The 20,420-nt window shown below is 41.1% G+C and overlaps 1 protein-coding gene across 4 annotated transcripts in view; it reads right to left on the reverse strand.

Moving 5' to 3' along the window:
- The window catches only part of WDR7 (WD repeat domain 7), a 217,669-nt gene that overhangs the window by 74,663 nt on the left and 122,586 nt on the right, over positions 1-20,420 (reverse strand). For all 4 annotated transcript variants that reach the window (XM_083465680.1, XM_083465678.1, XM_083465679.1 and 1 more), the window contains one exon: positions 3,564-3,750. In XM_083465680.1, coding sequence (XP_083321806.1) covers positions 3,564-3,750 — 187 coding nt within the window. The remainder of the gene's footprint in view (positions 1-3,563; positions 3,751-20,420) is intronic.

Raw genomic sequence — 20,420 nt, forward strand, 5'->3', positions numbered from 1 at the left:
GTTTTTGTAAGCTGCTCTGAGTACTCACCAAGCAGAAGACAGAGGGTAGAGGCATTAAATATTCTTAATAGTAATACTAATAAAAATATCGCTATCAGAAAGAATGGTGACATATTGTGCTACAAGCATCAAACAAAGGGATTAAAGAAAAAGATGAAACAAAGTTTGCTTAACAGACTTTGAATCGGAAGCAAAAATTAACCAATGGTCAGCTCTGAACAAACTTTTCATATAATTTTTAAATAGCAAGGAGCAATAATAGGCTTTCACCTACATGTTATATTTTGTGATTTTAGAACACTTTGATTTTATTAAGTGGCATAAATCTATTTGTGACTAGAGATCTGGCATGCTCTGCTTTAGTTGCTTATAAAAATCAGGGCAACTAAATCAAAGTTTGTAAGTTAAAATGATTAACCATGCATATACAGGAATGAAATGTAATTTTTAAAAATGCAAGTCTGTAGTTTGGTGTCATTTTTGTTGTCGTTGTTCTGGCCTTCTGCCTAGAATAACAAAAATTGCCTGGCAAACTTATGTTGTGCTAGGGAAGAAGTGAACACCCAAATGTGTTGATTTTTCCCCAAGTTAAAGTACAATTTTAACTGGCCAACAAAACAGTAATCAGAGATCGTGCTTTTTCATCACAGAGGATGTGGGCAGAAGAGCAATTATCAACGCTTTTTACAAAAGCAGGCATGTATCTATATAAGAGAATACAATCCTGCCCAATAGTGCAGGAAAATGTCCCTGTGGGTTTTAAGAGGCAGTTGAAAGCAGCTATGAATTAAAGCACTTGACCATCCTAATAGCTGAACAATATTTTTTATATTTCATCTTACAAGGAAAGGTTGTGCTCACAATGAAAACACCCACTGACACTATATTCCCACCTCCCTTTTTTATATATAAAAAAGTACATGGTTATATTGATTGCCTTTACTCCAAGGATTTATCAGATACATCTGTTTATAAGATATAACTTGTTCACATATTTCCATGAAATAAACAAGTCTTAAGCAATGAAACTCAAAACATTTATACAGATTATCTGATTTCATCATTTTAATTGACTGTATTTGCTATCTATTTGAACTGAAGAATGTGAGATTGAGCACAGTGTACATTTAAGAAATTTCCCCCACATCTATCTATCTATCTATCTATCTATGGAAAAAGGTTGTCTTGAAATATTTTTTACCTAGGCAAGGAAAAAACAAAACAAAACCCACACATCCAAGAAGATTGCAAGCATATATATATATATATATATATATATATGGCATTACTATACTTTAAAAACTACAGCAGGTGGATCCCCCTTTCCCAAAGTAATCTGGAAACATAAAATAATAATCAAAACCTTGTTTTTGTTTTTTGTTTTTAGAAAATATGGTGTACTTTTTAAAGGGTCATAAAGGAAGTCATTTTCTTCAACCTGCACAACAAGACCGAGTTATCAGTTTTAGAACTGCTGTATAGAACTAGCTATTCATATTTATTTACTGTAGTATTATGCTTGCCAGTCTGCCCTAAAGGTAAAGGTACCCCTGCCTGTACGGGCCAGTCGTGTCCGACTCTAGGGTTGCGTGCTCATCTCGCTCTAGAGGCCGTGAGCCGGCGCCATCCAAAGACACTTCGGGGTCACGTGGCCAGCGTGACGAAGCTGCACTGGCGAGCCAGCACCAGTGCCACACACGGAAATGCCGTTTACCTTCCCGCTATAAAGCGGTCCCTATTTATCTACTTGCACTTAAGAGTGCTTTCGAACTGCTAGGTGGGCAGGAGCTGGGACCGAAAGACGGGAGCTCACCCCGCCGCGGGGATTCGAACCGCCGACCATACGATCGGCAAGTCCTAGGCACTGAGGTTTTACCCACAGCGCCACCCGCGTCCCTTACAGTAAATATTTATTTACTGTAATATTATGCTTGCCAGTCTGCCCTAGCACTAAATTAAAAGAGTAAGAGAGAATACAACCCTCTTCATGCATCTTACATGCGTGAAGAGGGCATGCATGTGAAGCGAGTGGGATCCGGTCCACTAGCAATGTTCCTTTGATATCAATGCACACACCAACTGTGTTCCCTGCTGGCCATGGATTCACTCCAATATGAATGTGAACAGAAGCCCTGGACAATCAAAGTTGCTGTTCACACGGAAGAAACCATATATGCATACAGATGCAGATGTGCAAGGCAAATGTGTGGCATGGGGCACGACTGGTGTGCACATGGGTGCGTGATTGTGACTGCATACCTAGCAGTCACAATCCAGCTTGGTCTCCCACACATATCCTCTTCAAGTACCTGCCTGAAGAGGACTTTTGTCTTAGCGTAAGCTGATTGATTGGAGGAGATTAACGAAAAGGCAAGGAATAAAAAGTATTGATTCTTTCCCATTTTACATGCAGTATGGAGCCATATTTGAAAGATGGGTGTCAGGTTTCGTAAGAGATCACACTAGATCACACCTAATACGTCAAAAGTGCACAACAAAACATACTAATTTTGAATATGTGTTTGAACCATAAAAGAGCAGGAGCTTTGATGTTGCCCATCAACAATGGGCAACACTTGGTCACTAGATGGGGCAGGCACACAAGGCCCTGGTATCTTCCCCACTATGGTGAGATATAATGTATTCCTATTAAAATCCTAATAATTGTTGCTAAATTTGCACCTATACATGTTGATCAAGGGCCTGGAAACCAAGTCCTATGAGGAATGGTTGATGGAACTTGGAAGTTTAGTCTGGAAAAGAGGAGATATGGTAGCCGTCGACAAATATCTAAAGGGCTGTCGCATGGAAGATGGAGTAAGCCAGTGTAAGAGCCAGTGTGGTGTAGTGGTTAAAGAGCGGTAGACTCGTAATCTGGTGAACCGGGTTTGCGTCCCCGCTCCTTCACATGCAGCTGCTGGGTGACCTTGGGCAAGTCACACTTCTCTGAAGTCTCTCAGCCCCATTCAGCTCACAGAGTGTTTGTTGTGGGGGAGGAAGGGAAAGAAGAATGTTAGCTGCTTTGAGACTCCTTAGGGTAGTGATAAAGCGGGATATCAAATCCAAACTCTTCTTCTTCTCCTGCTCTGAAAGCTAGGACCTGAACCAATAGCCTCAAGTTACAGGAAAGGAGATTCTGACTGAACAGAAGAACCTTCTGACAACAAGAGTGGTTAGACAGTTGGAACAGTTTCCCTCGGGAGATTGTGAACTTTCCTTCCTTGGAGATTTTTAAGCAGAGGTTGGGTGGCCACCTGTCATGGATGCTTCCGTTGAGATTCCTGCATTGCAGGGAGTTGGGACTAGTTGGCACTCAGGACCCCTTCCAACTATACAATTCTACGACCTTATATAAATTACCATATGCTGATTTTATGCAAATTGCTATCCTCTTTTTGTGTGTGAGTGTTTGTATGTGTGAATCAAACCCACTTTTCTGGCAACGTGTAACTGGCCCCCTAGACCTTGGTGTTACTGGATATCTCAATGAAAACCACGTGAAACAAAACCAATTACTACTACCCCCCGACAACACGCCCCAAATTATTGGGTGAAGTACATACTTTGCAAGTTGCTTCTCAGCATCAGCACAGAGCTCCAATAGGCCCATCAGCACTGCAGAGACATCCATATAAGGCTCCCATACCGTAAACCCTCGTCCTATGAGATCAATGGCAGTTCTTCTGATGGTGCTGTGTGGCGGAAGTTTTGGGCTGGGAGGCTGCAGCAGAAGATACGTCAAGGCCTTGCCTGCCACACAAGAAACATTAGAAAGCCAGAGTCAGGAAAAAGAGATCAAACACAGATTACTATGATCTAGAGAGGCCCCCTGCCCAAGAGATCTACAATTCCCAGAGTCCCCTGGGAAGAGGGATTGACCATTAAACCGTTTCAGGAATTGAAACTTAACAACTCTCAGCATCCTTAACAATCTACAGTTCCCAGGACTCTTTGGAGAAAGCCATGACTGTTTAAGGCAGCATGACAGTGCTTTTGATGTATTGTGTGGATGGGGAAAATTACAAATTTTATGGATTCTGGTAAGAAATGCATTTCTGAGCATGTTCAAGATGGCAAAGCCTTAAGGATGAAGCAGGTAAGCACTCTCCTGTTCCTAGCAATCTCTCACCACCAGTTCCAACCCACCTCAGAAGGGTGTGTGTGTAATTGGCGGGGCAAGGAGAGGCAGAGGGAAGATGGGGGCAAATTCCTTGAGGTTTACTTTTCCCTAGCCCCCTCTTTCCCCAAACAAGCAACTCCACCCTAAAAATCACATACTCTGGAAGACCTGTGTTCTTGAGAATATCCGGTGAACGGTTGGAAAAACTAAAGATGAGGTGAGGGAAGGAACCTGTTGCTTGGTCGCCCAACACTACGCAAAACCCAACTTTAAAATAAGCAAACGAAACAGACAAAACAGCTCTTGCCGGAATGTCTGCTGCTTTTTAATCAGCTTTCAATGCAGCGGTGGAGGAAGGGGAAGAAGGCAAGACTTTAATGAGAATACATGCACGGTCTTTAATGACTCCTTAACAACATGCCGGTGACATCATCCGAGAAACCACTAGCAGTGCTTTCAATCTGCATGAATGGTGCAATCTGAGATTTAATTCTAGTGAGTAATGGCGCAGGAGTGGGATGAAGATGTCCTAGCTAGCCTTTAAATCTTAACCCCATGAATGTGTCTGATGAATATGCTGCACAGCCACACACTTAATTTTCTTCAAAACACAACTTCTTACTCAGAGACACTGCTTCCCCAGTTTCTTCTTCAATGGCAGACAGATTAAGAGGTTTCCCTCTCAGTACAAATCCCTTTTTATAACATTTTATTAATTTTCCAACAATACCAAAAACAAACAAACAATAATAAAGATAAAACCAAAACCAAAACAGATTGACTTCCCCCTATTCCCTTCCTTGGTTCCATTGTATATCAATGAACTATATGTCCTTTATAAAGTTTTAACCATTTGAATCACATTGTCCATTCATAATAAAATTACAAGTATTCTCCCCCTCAGTACAAAGCCCTGACCTTATAACGAAAACTTGGAAGCAGAACACTCGTAGAAAGAATTTCTGTAAATGTGTTTATGTTATTAATTTATAATAGTTATGGGTTACCTTCCTGTCTAAAGCTTATTTAAGGTGGTTTACAAAACAACAGATAAAAATGCAATTCAAATGATAAAATAAAATAGAAAATAATACAAAACCTCCCGTTAATAAAAGCAGCAATAATAAATATGCTTGCAGATCGAAGAGAAAACCAGATACCTTTTTTTTACATGATTATCAACCCAAAGGTTGAAATATCAGAATAGAGAATAATGAACAATCCAGTGAAAATAAGTAGGTCTTCAAGACCAGGAGGGTGGTGCTTTATTAGGGAGGGGCGTCAGCTGGCAAGTCATCGGCGAAACCTCTCTCACACCAGTGCCTGTTCACTGAACTTAGTGTTGGGGGAAAAGCCCTGATCTTGCTCTTTTTAACTAGTTTTGAACTTAGCTGCAAATTACTTTCTTCTGCCTCTTCTAGGGAAAGTTTTGTGTTGTTTGTTGTTTTAATTATTGCATTTTAAATATTGCTTTTATTTTACAAGCCGCCTAGAGAATTGGATTCATTTGTGATCACGAAAACCTGACAATTAACATCACATTCATGGCTTATCCAACACAGGTTCATGCTGCTGTTTTTAACCTTTAAATCCAGGCCAGCCTGCATGCACATTAAAATAAATGACTGAAGCTCGTCTTATTTTCCCGCCACTAAGTTCAATGAAACTGAACTGGCAATATATCGCTAATCATGATTTGTGATGCAAAAATTACAATGTGGGAAAAACTGTGAAGCCAGCCAATGCTTCTCTCAATTCCCGCAACTCCTTTTAATTCTGTTGGTTCCGCTCTCCCCAGCCTCATGCCGGGGGCTGTGAATCACAAGAGCAGGCAAAAACCATGAAGCCAGCCAAAGACTCTACGTGGTTCCATCCTTATTCGTGATACATTGGTATATCATGATTTTTAGCTGGCGATATATCACAGTGCTGAAAACCAGATACAGTGGTACCTTGGTTGTCAAACACCTTGGTACTCAAACAACTTGGAACCCAAACATTGCAACACCAGAAGTAAGTGTTCCGGTTTGCAAACTTTTTTCGGAAGCCGAACGTGCTCCGTTTTGAGTGCCATACTTCCATTTTGAGTGTTACGCTGAGGTCTGTCTGTTTTGCTATTTATTTTGCGTTTTTGTTTTTGCGGCTCTTTTAGTTTTGTTTTTGTGACTGTGTGGAACCCAGTTCAGCTACTGATTGATTGTGTGACTGCAGTACATTGTTTATTGCTTTCATTTAATGAATCAATGGTCTCGTTAGATAGTAAAATTCTTGTTAAATTGCTGTTTTTAAAAGTCTGGAACAGATTAATCCATTTTGCATTACTTTCTATGGGAAAGCACGCCTTGGTTTTGGAACACTTTGGTTTTGGAACAGACTTCTAAGTTTGAGAACCAAGGTACCACTGTATTGCCCATCCATAGTCTTCACCCATGGGCCTTAATTTTTGCTACGATTTTGCAAAGCACAGGGCTGGTTTAGAGAAACCTACAATACCTGATCTTTCTTCCTTATAACTCTTTTCTTCGCTGATCATACATGGTAGATCTTGGCTTTGGCTTGAAGGTGGGCGTGGCTCTTTTATGACCACACTGCCAAACCAATACTGGACAAAAAGAACTTTCCGCCACGCTGTGCGTACATGCACAATAGAGCTGAGTGTAGATAAAGAAGAAACGGTTGCCAAAACGGCTGCTGACATCCTCGGATGAAGAGTCAAGCGAAGAAAAGAATGCCACATTAAAATAACGTTGCAATTAATTAGTAGCTCAATTATGGTTGCAACCTCTGGAGATTCCTTATTATAAGCACTTTAAAACCAAATTAGTTCACTAAGATTTATGTTATCACAAAGAATGCCAGATGAATTAATAATGACTGGCCACTTATTTTAAGTGTTGCTAAGTGAACAAAGCTCTCCCACCACTGCTGGGGTCAGACAGAATGGCCGGGTTTTACGCTGCACAATTTGTCCACTGTCCACAAATTTACAGGAGAAGGAACTCGTATTTTTTTTAAAAAAATAAATAAATTTCCATATTGCCCCTCATCCGAAGATCACGGGGCGGCTTACTTGGATGTGGGAAAGGTTCCCAGTTGTAGACATAAGCAGAAGTCATTTCTACCAAGGGATCCAGGCGCTGTCACATTTGGTGCCAACTGAGTGAACATAACACCTTCTTCTTTTTAAATAGTTTTAATAATAATAACTTTTATTTATACCCCGCCCTCCCCAGCCAAGACCGGGCTCAGGGCGGCTAACAACCAATTATAAAAACAAGTTGATTAAAATACAATTTTAAAAACAAGATTAAAATACAACATTAAAACATTAGGATGCAGCCTCTTCACAGGAGGAGAAAGGAAAAAGAAAGAGGGGGAGGGAATCAAACTGATTCTATTTTATGGAGTTATCCAATTTTATATTCAACACAATCATTATTATCACAAAGAAAATATATGGATTCCAATCACCCCTCCATGACTTCCCTCAACTTCCTCTTCTGATCTTTAAATATTTGCTTCTCCTGCCCGTCTTATTCTACCTTAATTTCATAATCTTTTAATTAAATATTGTTATATTCTTATTCTTTTTGTACCATTTCCCCCCAAATTACATCTTACCCTTTATTATTTCCCCATTGTTGCATCTTAACTTTGATACTTGTTTTCTTAATTGAAAGTGTTTATTCAAACCCTGCTAGTGAGTTGACTTCTTTACAATGTTTTCGTAAGTACAACATAAACTGATCCCAACCTTTAGTGAACATAACAACTCAACTCTCTGGCCCCTGTGCTCCTCCTTCCAAAATTTTCAGGTTACATTCCTTCAGGAACCTCTACAATATATCCCATTTTCACGATAAAGTTATTGCTCACATAATCACAGGGAGGGAAGAAAAACTTTTTTTTTTTACTTCTCCCACCAAAAACAGCACACACAAAAACCTGGACAGATTTGTCTGTAATTTGGCAGGTTTCTTAGTCAATGCCATCTCTCCCGTGTATGCTATTTTTATACAGATTTGCCACAAAAAATAATTAGGGGAAATTAAGTCAGTTGGTTAAAAAAAAGAACCACCCCAAAACTGGAAAGACAGTATTTGTATGAAAACCACTGAAATGTGTCAGGGTTTATCCTCCTCAGAAGCGGGTACCATATTTGCAAATTTCATAAACTTTTGCCAAAATGAAAGAGCTACAAATAGTTCTTTAAAAAGAAAAGGAAAGGAAAGGAAAAGGAAAATTTAATGGTACCCAGTACAATAAAACCCCTGGACCTATTTATCTGAAATTTAGTAAACATTTCTTGCTACTATGCCCTCAAAGCTCACCCATCATAAGAATATTTTTTTTATAGCTATAAATTTTTTAAAAAAATTCCCATGGTGAACAGGGAAGTAAAAAAGCTTCTTTCTCACCCAAAGAAGGACCTAAGCCAAAGTAGGCAGCTTCCAGAGCAATGTTTTCCCAAAGTTCAGAAGCCTGAGCTGCTTTCTATTTAGACTGCCTTTTAAAGATTATGCTTAAATATTTGTGTGGCACTAACGTTTCCACATTTCTTTATTTTTAATCGGGACATTATATTCTGTGGCGTTCTCCCCCCCCCCCCACTTTACGGGTGGGGCTTGCTGGCAGTCCAAATAGTCCATTTTTTAAAACAATAATAATAATTTCCTGATTTATCCATGACCTCACACAGTTTTACAACAGACGGCCATAACACACAGTCGCCGTTTCAGTATATTGCCATTACGTCTGCCCTACACTGGTGATCTCCTGCATTCCTGCAGCTTTACGGGCACCAATTGCTTTGGTTCCCCATCCCTACGAAGGAGAGGGAGGTGAAAAGCACTCTGAGCGTTTATGGCTTTCTACAGATAACACAATAAACCCCACATTTTCATTTATGTTTACTGCACTGGAGTTAACAGCTACATTCAATTAGGAGAAGTGACTGGGAGCCTTCCGATCTATACTGTGCTACATCATCAGCTTCCAGCCTGTTAAATGCAAAATTAATATGGTCTCCTCTCTCACCCCCACTATTTTAAACACAAGGGCAGCCCCAGGGCTTTTCCCCAAGGGGAACTCACAGGAACTCAGTTCCGGCACCTCTCAGATGGGTTCCGGCACCTCTCTTGTGGGCGCAATTGCCATTCCTGTTGAGTTTTGGCACCTCTTTTTCTAGAAAAATAGCACTGGGCAGCCCCTGTGTAACAAAAAAGGAAAAAGCCTCTGCCATAGTTATTCCCACGTCCAGATTATACATACTGAAATTGTGATAATGAATCTTGTAATGGATTATTTTCCTTTTCTAATGAAGGACGCTGAAATAATGAACTACGGCAATCATCCATTAGTAAAATGTGAATGAGGGCTAAACAAGTAACTTTCCTAGATAAATGTAATTGATCATTACTGGGATGCTATTATACAGTAGCTCTTTTTAATATCATTCATTTAGCTACTTATTGCTGTGGTTGAGATAAAGTATTGATTTTTATGTTTTTTCCCTCCTACAGGCAGTTCTCAAAACCCAGCTTCTTATTTTTGTTTATTGAACAAACTGCCTGCCATATTTAGCAGCCGAGAAGTTGCCGGCCAATCCGCACATCTTCCCAGGGACCCAAATTTAACCTATTGGAGGCCAGAGTTGTTTTCAAATGGCTCTTCCAGGGACCCATTAAGTGTGCGTTTTAATTTATTAAACATTCCGCTCTCAAATCATTTAAGCCTCCCCCCCCCTTATTTAAATAAAGCGCCTTGGCCCTTGAACACTAGCACATTAGTAAACACCTACTACCTGCAGACACTTTAAATATTTCTCTTGTCAACATTTATCTTGTTTAAATTGAGCTAAGGGGAGAGAGAGGGGGAAAAAGATGAACTAAACAAAAGTCACTCTGCTGCCCACTTCTCAGTCTGGACATCTTTGTTTAAGCTTTGACTTGGCTTAAATGAACGAATTAATATTGACAAAAACATCAACTAAGCTAATGAGTTGTTAGTTAAGGCAATAAACATGTCACATTAGAGTCAGCGCAGTGAAGAGGTAATTAGCCCTAGAAAAGCTCCGCTGATCGGGGCTGTTGCGATCCTTTGCTCTTAACCTTTGAGTCCATTATCTAGTGCAGGATGAGCAGTGTCTATGCTAATGCAAATCTGCCAATACATTGGCCTTGGTACAGTAGCCAAGGACTGCATTAGCAAGGCCGTGTGATGGCTGGCGCCTTCCTATTTACCCAGCGTCTATTAACAAGTTTACATAATAGATCAAAGGATTACAATATGCTATATGTGCCGATGAATCTGCAAAATAACGCAAACAATAATGGTGCAGCACAGAATAAAGCTGGTTAATTGGCAGCTGTTTACCAAACGAGCCGACTATCCTTGGGAACTTTTGGCAATTTGAGTCTTCCTTGCTATGGTTTTTGATTACGTCCAAATAATACCCGAGTGTTCCTTTCTGAATGGAATTTGGAGTGGGGGGGAGAGATGAATTTCCCCAGAACTAATAAATGATGTTTAGGTTAAAAGATCTGTATACAGCCCCCAATTTAATTATAAATCCTGTAAAGTAAAAGGAAGCGTTAACCCCTATAGATTTAACTAGTGCGACTTTAAGAACATGGCATACAGATTTCAGTCATTATCTTCTTCAGTGAAATTATTAGCAACAATTCAGTATGCCAAGTTTTTTTTTTAAAAAAAAATATTAGTAATTTCAACATAACATTTTATCAAAAAACATATCATCCTTAATCCCCCCCATTTCCCCCTCCCTCCTCCCCCAAATATAGCCCCCCTCCCCTCCCCCCTGATTTCCCTCAGCTCCTCTCTCTGGTTTATCAACATACAGTGGTACCTCGGGTTAAGAACTTAATTCGTTCTGGAGGTCCGTTCTTAACCTGAAACTGTTCTTAACCTGAAGCACCACTTTAGCTAATGGGGCGCTGATGCAATTTTTGTTCTCATCCTGAAGCAAAATTCTTAACCTGAGGTACTATTTCTGGGTTAACGGAGTCTGTAACCTGAAGCGTACGTAACGTGAAGCGTCTGTAACCCAAGGTACCACTGTATGTTATTTTCTGCATGTTACAAAACTTTACAGATCCTTAATTTATCTATCTAGATGTTATCAATGAGAAGTTTGTGAATGTTTATTCAAAACCTGCCAAGGAGTCCAGTTCATTTTGCTGTTTCTTTAAATACTTTGTAAAGGGTTCCCATTCATCTTTAAAATCACAGCTATCCTTGTCACAGTTATCCTTGTCAATCACAGTTATCCTTGTATGCCAAGTTTTAATGAATCAAACTATGGAGAGCAAGCTAAGTCTGTAACACCTCTGGATTCAGTACTTGACTACACAGTCTCTTTCTCTATATATAAACACCCACCGATATCTCAGCCATCTGAGGGTGAAGTACACAAGAAGTGTTTGCATGGCTACTTCTGAAAGCAATAGCAGAAACATGGAATCTCTGCCCCCCTTTCTAGTAAACCACCGATTTGCTTAAATGACTTGCGGAGATTCCCAAGGTGGCTCACCAAAAGTTAAAATTACAGTAAAACAAAAAAACAGTAAAACAAAACAATTAAAGCCAGAACATTTTAAAAAGCTACAGAAATGGAAAAACAACAATAGGCAGCACAAAAGCAGCACATATAGGAGCGAAGTAGAGCATGTGATCCAAGGGCCATGTCGCTGTTAAGCTTCTCCACCCCTGTAAACAGAAGCCAATAAACTGGAATGGGGACACTGAAGCTTGCAACACAATGCCTCCACATCAAATGTTTTAGTTTGACATTATAGGGAAGGGAATTAGAAAGGAGACAAGGAACTGCTGCTCTTGGCCCAGCCATATAACCTCTGTAATCATAGAAGCTTTATATAGAAACAATGCTGAGTCAAACTCTTCTCTGCTGACCCAAACTTTTATAGAAGGGATGGGAAATTTGTCGATCTCCAAAAGCTGTTGGACCACATCAGCCCTAACCAGCACGGCTGATGGTCTGGAATGATGGGAGTTGCGGTCCAACACTGGGAGTGTCATAAGTTTCTCCATCCCTGTTATATATACAGTGGTACCTCGGGTTTGCTTTTGAATTATGGTCCTGGAGGAGACTTTTGAGAGTCCCATGGACTGCAAGAAGATCAAACCTCTCCATTCTGAAGGAAATCAGCCCTGAGTGCTCACTGGAAGGACAGATTGTGAAGCTGAGGCTCCAATACTTTGGCCACCTCATGAGAACAGAAGACTCCCTGGAAAAGACCCTGATGTTGGGAAAGATGGAGGGCACAAGGAGAAGGGGACAACAGAGGACGAGATGGTTAGACAGTGGTCTCGAAACTACCAGCATGAGTCTGACCAAACTGCGGGAGGCAGTGGAAGACAGGAGTGCCTGGCGTGCTCTGGTCCATGGGGTCACGAAGAGTCGGACACGACTAAACAACTAAACAACAACAACACCTCGGGTTAAGAACTTAATTCATTCTGGAGGTCCGTTCTTAACCTGAAACTGTTCTTAACCTGAAGCACCACTTTAGCTAATGGGGCCTCCCGCTGCTGCCATACTGCCGGAGCATGATTTTTGTTCTCATCCTGAAGCAAAGTTCTTAACCCGAGGTAATATTTCTGGGTTAGCGGAGTCTGTAACCTGAAGTGTCTGTAACCTGAGGTACCATTGTACTTCATATATCAGATATCTTTCATACCAGCTTACACAAAACCATATCCTACTGACCAACTCTCCTAATATGCAGTTCAAAGCCTGGTTGTGTTAGCTTTAGCCATGGTTAACATCACTCAGGCATGGGAACATCTGGTGAGAGGGTACTCACTCCAGGAAGAGGCTGTGGGAAACAAAGCTCACAATCCTAGTCTTTTAACTGCAGTTGAGAAGACCTCCCTCGCTTCGCCAAGCCCCAGCCAGCCTATTTCCTATAATCCTCTAGAAAACTAGCTTTAACCTTTGCTGATTTTTGTTGCTATCACCTAAAATGAAACTTAAATATGTGCTCATAAGTGCAAATATACGAGATAAAATCTTGACTTTTTGAACCCCAGGGGAAGACTCCAATTGATTTCAAGATTTCACCCAAAGCCCTTTATGTTCTACCAATGAAATTAATAAAACAGTAAGAGATTACTTTATTACTTTAATTGTTTTATTAAAAGAGGCTTAAGATCCGTCTCTTTAGTTGCCTGCCAGCTTTTTATGGCTTTACTGTAAAAAGGAGCAAGGGTATACGTTTTAAAGGTGGCTTATCCCATCTATGCTACAAGAGCATTAGTGGGCAAGCTTGCAAATGAAGATTTCTGGTGCATTTCCCCCCTCAAAAAACTGTAAACAAATATTGGGGCTCAGTGAAGAATAAAATGAAGACAAATAGGATGCTAGAAATATGTTTTTCAAAATCCTGCTCCGTTAATCCTGCTCTTGTATCGTGAATGGGTCCAAAAATTTTTGATTGCTGTTATGCAAGGCCTGCAAAGGTTGAACTCCAATCACCACTGTAGTCAATTAACTGTTAAAGAAGTCCTTTCATTTACAGAGCGGGGGGGGGGGGACTCTGAATACATTTAGACCCAAACAAGGAGCCCAGATTTAGAACATTTTCCTCAAGGAGAGAAAGAAAATAAGCCACAAGCCCTAGGGAACATTAACAAAGTTGTCAAGTATATGAATACTATGTTAGCCTTGGCTTCCTGTACTTTCCAATGGAGATCCTTGTAAATGAAACTGTGCAAGATGACCACTGCATCACTCAAACAATGACATATGCTGCTGTCTCACCCCCCCCCCCTTGCAGATTCTGGATACAGTAGTACCTCTGGTTACGTACTTAATTCATTCTGGAGGTCCGTTCTTAACCTGAAACTGTTCTTAACCTGAAGCACCACTTTAGCTAATGGGGCCTCCCGCCGCTGCCGCGCCGCCGGAGCACAATTTCTGTTCTCATCCTGAAGCAAAGTTCTTAACCCGAGGTAATATTTCTGGGTTAGCAGAGTCTGTAACCTGAAGCGTATGTAACCTGAAGCATATGTAACCCGAGGTACCACTGTACTTTCAACTGGAGATCAAAAGAAGGGGGGTTTAAGTTAGCTGGAGTTAAGGCTGAGAGGAGAGCTTTAAAGCAGAGCTAGGTATTATAGGAGAGTCAGAACTGTCAACGAAAATAGAAGACCACTGCCTGTTGTTGCACTTTGTGTGACCATGCAACCACTGAAGGGAGAGGTTTGTGGAAACATGAAGTGAGATGTCAAATTATTGCCATGTTTCTTGTCCTATGTCCACTTTCACCCTTGAAGACAAGTTGGTCACAATTCTTCGGTCTGCATGGTATTAACTTATCTCCTTTAAATGAAATGGATCCAAGGCAATTAGTTATTTTAAGTCTGATGTGGGATACAATATTTATCCCCCAGCCCCGCCTCACGTAGCACAGTACTGACCCACAGATAGCATTTTTTGCATAAGGAGACATGCATTAGTTTATGTTGTCTGTCCTGCCTCCATCCACCATTCCTTGGAATGTATCAAATCAGAAAGTCTTCCCAAACACTAATTGGCCCTGCCTCTCAGAAAGAGAGCCAGATATTCAGGAGAGGTCAAAGACGAGCCCAGGAATCTGCTGTGCCATAAAAGAGGCCCAGTATCCACTTAGTGACTGCCAGAAGCAAGGAGTTGGAAATCACCTCTTTTCAAGAAGCCTGGGCTTATGCAACTTCTATTCCTTCTCCATTCTTGCTCTAGTATAAATGGATTTGAACACAAGCTCTGCTTTCACCTTCCGACTGTCAGGACTCTTGCTAGCCTGAATAATGGGCCCTGCTGCCTTCTTTGCTTATGTTGACCAAGGATATCAGAAAACCGGAAGTGGGCATCCCATGTGTTTTATCTATTTATTCATTACATCTCCAAGGAGATTCTGCAAATACTCATGTCTGTGTTATATAAAGACATTAGCACATGGGAAGTTTTAGGTAGCTGGGAGTCATATTGGTCAGGGAAAGGGAACAGATACGTTTGGCAAATTTATATGATTTTTATACAGCACAATTAGGATATGCAGTAATGTAAGCAAGGGACAAGCCTTTGCCCAGAGGAGCTAATTTGCCTTCAGTGGTACAGAAATCAAGAGCAGAGAATGGGAACAAAGCAAAGAAAATGCCGGCAAGTCGCGGCCTATGCACATTTTGGAGTCCACCAACAATTCTTGGGAGAAGAGAATGGACTGCCCATTTAAACACATGGCCATGAAACATGGCAATGGAAATTTGTGCTTAAATATGAAATGAGTGTAGACCCTCCAAGTGCCTGTATATTCCAGGGACAGTCCCAGTTTTAAAGAAGCCGTCCCAGTTTCTGATTTGATCCCAGACCCAGAATGTCCCACTTTTCCTTAGGACACCCTTATTTTCATTGGAGAAATGTTGGCGGGTATGGAGTTATGCCACCCCTGAGCCAAGGAGATAAGTAACTATACAATATTTAGGAGATATCTGAAGGCAGCCCTGTATAGGGAAGATTTTTATCAAAAAAGTTTAATGTTTTATTATGTTTGTTATATATGTTGGAAGCCACCCAGAATGGCTGGGGCAACTCAGTCAGATGGGTGGGGTAGAATATTTTAGGACGTCCCTGTTTTCATTTGAGAATGTTGTAGGATATGCGAGTGCCGTTTTTTAGCTTTGAGAAAGCAAACACACAAGCAGGGCATTACATCTTTGGATCTGCCTCTTCTCCCTGGCCAGCTGATATTGTTGGTAAACACTCTGCCCAAGGTATCACCACTAAGCAGATTAAGACATTGGCAGAGAGGAACAGGCCTCTTTCAGCAAAGACCCCGAGGCTTTGGAACAAGCCTGCCAGATGAGGCTCACTATTGTACTTCATTGTTTGACAAACTATGATTTTTTTAAAAAAATATATCTTATCTGCCAGAGTTTGTAAATAAAGCTGGGTTTTTTTAAAAGAAGAAAGAGTTGGAGCGATAAAAAGGAATATTCTGCCAATCAGTTCTGCCAAGAATTTTCATGGTTTTCAAAAACATGTTCCCAAACGTCTACTTGTGAACCTTTGAGTGAGCCATATGCATTTTTAGATAAAAATGTCAGTGAGATCTCTCAATCACAGATGCTAAAAAGAAAATAATTCTAGCTTTTTTAAAAAAAGAAAGAAAGAAATGCATTTGATCCCGGTAGATGGGAAATCAAGATATTCAGCAATTTAAGGCTAGCGACAAAGCATGTTGCTGTAATGCTGCTGACCTAGACGGAGTGGGAATGAACACAGCTGCTTCATCAATAGTTCTACATGTTAGCAATGGGAAGGCTCAACGTGTAAGATGGCAGCAATCAACTTGTGTGTGTCATCTTTTAGAGCATTAAGGTGCACATGGTTCCTTCAGACCTGTCGATGCCTTAATCAAATATACAGTGGTGCCTCGCAAGACGAAAATAATCCGTTCCGCGAGTCTCTTCGTCTAGAGGTTTTTTCGTCCTGCGAAGCAACCCTATTAGCGGCTTAGCGGATTAGCGCTATTAGCGGTTTAGCGGCTATTAAAGGCTTAGCGGCTAAGCCTTTAATAGCCACTATTAGTGGTTATTAGCGGCTTAGCGGCTTAGAAAAAGGGGGGGGGAGCGAAGAAAATCGCAAGACTCGCAAGACGTTTTCGTCTTGCAAAGCAAGCCCATAGGGAAATTCGTCTTGCGAAGCGCATCGAAAAACGGAAAACCCTTTCGTCTAGCGGGTTTTTCATCTTTCGAGGCATTCGTCTTGCGGGGCACCACTGTACAAAGATGCAGAAAGGAGCAACATCACTCTCTGGGCAGGGATGGGAGAACAATACACGTGCACATTTATGTTACACAGGCAGTAAAATGCATTTAAATCAGCCCAATCGCTAATAAAATTGCCCACAAAGAAAGAGAAAAGAATTAGAACAACGGGTTTGCCAATCTTCTCCGTCTAACTCTGGCCTAGTTAAACTGACCTAACAATGCTATTTTTCTTCCTCTCAAAATCTGCAGTGGGTGAATCAAATGTGAAAGCAAGATCAATTCCGTTCCAAGACAGTAAATGAGCTTTAGCTCAGTCTTGTTTCAATTTATGGAGAGAATCCAACTATACCAGCTTTAAGTGTATTCTTAGCCCAGCTATGAAACTATATTAAAGTGCTATGGAAACAGTAAACAATTGTTATTTTCCACCTATATTTGTTTATAATCTAGAAGTATGCGAAGGAAATAACTGCGACCCTCCCCCCCCCAAGCATGCATCAGATTTTATATCTGCATTTCTAGTTAAAATTAATTTCACAGGGCTATTAAAATGGTCATTTACCTCAATATTTAAAACAGTATATAATTAGAACTGCAGCAAAACCTGATAGCCTGTTAAAAAGCAGGAATGTAGAATTTAGCATTTCCCCATGTGAATATTAACTTCAGTGTGCTGTAATTATCTTACCGTGTCAAATTAATATAAATGTTTGTACTGTAAGTTACAAGCTGAAAAAATGGACCACTGAAATAAAGAAATTAACTACTATTGACTTCAGCAGAATATGAACTGTACCACTCATATTTAACACCTATCAACCATATTCTATATTACATGGAAACTAACATGTCTGAATCCTAATCCAGAGTTCTGTTCTCAATGCTATCACACTTAACAAGAAGAAACTCATATTCAGCAAACAATGTTATTAGCATCTGTCTGTCTCAAGTGACAATGGAGTGCACCTCTGAGGGTGAAGTCAAACCAATGCGTCAGCAGCACCCAAGTGACTTCCCCGGGGCGCAAGCCTGGGCAGTGTGTATGGAAGTCCTGGGCTGCCCAGATGGCAAGACCTCCCTCTCGGCTTTGCTGATATGGCCAAAAGGAAAGCAGAGCAATATGTTGGATACCAGCTTGGCTGCAGGAGTTGCCAGAAGGAGGTGTTCAAGGCGCCGTTCAACCATCTTAGGGACTCCACTCAGGATTTGTGTAGGGTTTCCTCCTTAGCCCTTTCTTCTCCCAAAGATATCCCACAAGGCAGCGGAGGTTTAGGGTCAGAGTTTTCCTTCTCCTAGACAGCCTACCTTCCCAGGTTGACAAGCTCCATCTGCCCCCCACTTCCCTCAACAGCACGTGCAGAAGGCAAACCTTTAAAATGGCTCTAATGCAGTTGCTTTGAACACAGTAGACAATGCTTATGCCCATAGTGTTGGAGAACCTGGTTTAATAATAATAATAATAATAATAATAATAATAATAATTTATTTATACCCCGCCCATCTGGCTGAGTTTCCCCAGCCACTCTGGGCGGCTTCCAATCGAGTGTTTAAAAACAATACAGCATTAAATACCGTATTTTTCGCTCTATAACACGCACCCGACCATAACATGCACTTAGTTTTTAGATGAGGAAAACAAGAAAAAAATATATTCTAAACGAAACAGTGGATGTATGATTTTTGTGGTTCATGCTGTGGCCACAGACATGTGATCTGTCGGTGAGTTTGGGGTAGCCCAATGCAAAAATCCTGAGGATCCATGTGGATCCATGCTTTGTAACCACGTTTTTGCACCACTGCGGCCCCAGGCAACAGTGGGTGTGTGATTTTTTTGGTGCAAGCTGTAGCCATGGACATGTTATGTGATCTGATTGTGAATTTGGGGTGACCCTGTGCAAAAATCCTGAGGATCCATGTGGATCCGTGCTTTGTAACCAGGCTCTCTGACCCTCTCTTCTCCCCACTAAGCGGCTCTTCTCCTGCTTTGCTGTTTCAAAGTGAGCCACGGAGGAGGGAAGGAAGGGGAACCATGGATCCTCTGCTCACGACTGCAGCAGATCCCCCCCGCCACCCGCAGGCATTCGCTCCATAAGATGCACAGACATTTCCCCTTACTTTCTAGGAGGAAAAAAGTGAGTGCTATGGTGCAAAAAATACGGTATTAAAAACTGCCCTAAACAGGGCTGCCTTCAGATGTCTTTTAAAGATAAGACAGCTACTTATTTCCTTCACATCTGAAGGGCACAGTGGTTCCACACCGAGCACCACTACCGAGAAGGCCCTCTGTCTGGTTCCCTGTAACCTCACTTCTTGCAGTGAGTGAACCGCCAGAAGGCCCTCGGTGCTGGATCTCAGTGTCCGGGCCGAACGATGGGGGTGGAGACACTCCTTCAGGTATACAGGATGGAAACACTGTTGGAGCATGCCCCTGTCAGTACAGAAAGCCCCCTCGAGGGAACCCATCTAATTAGTTTCAAAGCTGACCTTGAAGGTGGGACAGGCACAATGACAAATAGGGAATCACTTCACAAAGTGGAAATACTGTTTAGAATCCCCCATCTTCACCATAACTTGTAATTATGGAAACACATGATGTAGCGCCATCACTTCACACACTTGTCACCAACGCTATCCTATCAGCTAATGTTGTGGATCTCCCTTGCAGATCTCTTGGGCTCCGTATGGCTCTATTCAATTTGCATAAGTCCAGTCCCTGATGTATGATGGTGTCAATTCCAAATTCTCTTTTAATCTGCCTTGGTTCCTGTCTTCTCAGCGCTTGCAGAGTATCTGGCTGTGATTGGGAAATGTATGAGGAGGGCAAGTTGATTGGGGCTTAATGCAGACAGGCCTTTCCCCCTGCTCAGAGACACCGCAAAGCTTTCACTGGGGCTTGGTCAGTTACCAGGGTTAAACCTTTAATGGGCGTGCCTGATTTGTTGCGTCTGTTGTGTTTCAAACTGCATTACATGCGACTCAGGCATGTTGGAAATAAACAACACATTTGGAAAAAGCTCAACATCCACACTGCCCGATAATAAATTTTGAGACATGACACTGACTGAGTTGAAGTGCAAAATGCTCATCATTAATAGGTATATTGATGGCACATGGTTGGAAAAATACACTGCTTTAATGACCGAACAGAGTATTTTCATATTCAGGACAGAAGAGTCATTCAGATTTATCAGCCCATTAACTTTATAAACATAGCATTAGCTGCTGCTTAGGTGTGATGTGGTGAATCTGTAATGAGAAATTCTTTACGTGGCATTTTATAATTAAATATCTCATGAACCATTTGTAAGGTCAACAGAGATTAATGTGAGATGTCAGGCAAGGTCACTGTGTGAATTCCTAAAGAATCACATCCTTCCTTACAGAGCAGAAATATCACAATTAATTGGCATTAAAAACAACAGTAACAAGCATGTGGTAAGAGTTTTACATCTTATCATAGTAAATCAATGATACTTATCAAAATGAGCTACTTTCTAATTGTTATTGC

This window comes from Podarcis liolepis, assembly GCF_965112155.1.
Source record: "Podarcis liolepis genome assembly, chromosome: 11".
NCBI lineage: Eukaryota > Metazoa > Chordata > Lepidosauria > Squamata > Lacertidae > Podarcis > Podarcis liolepis.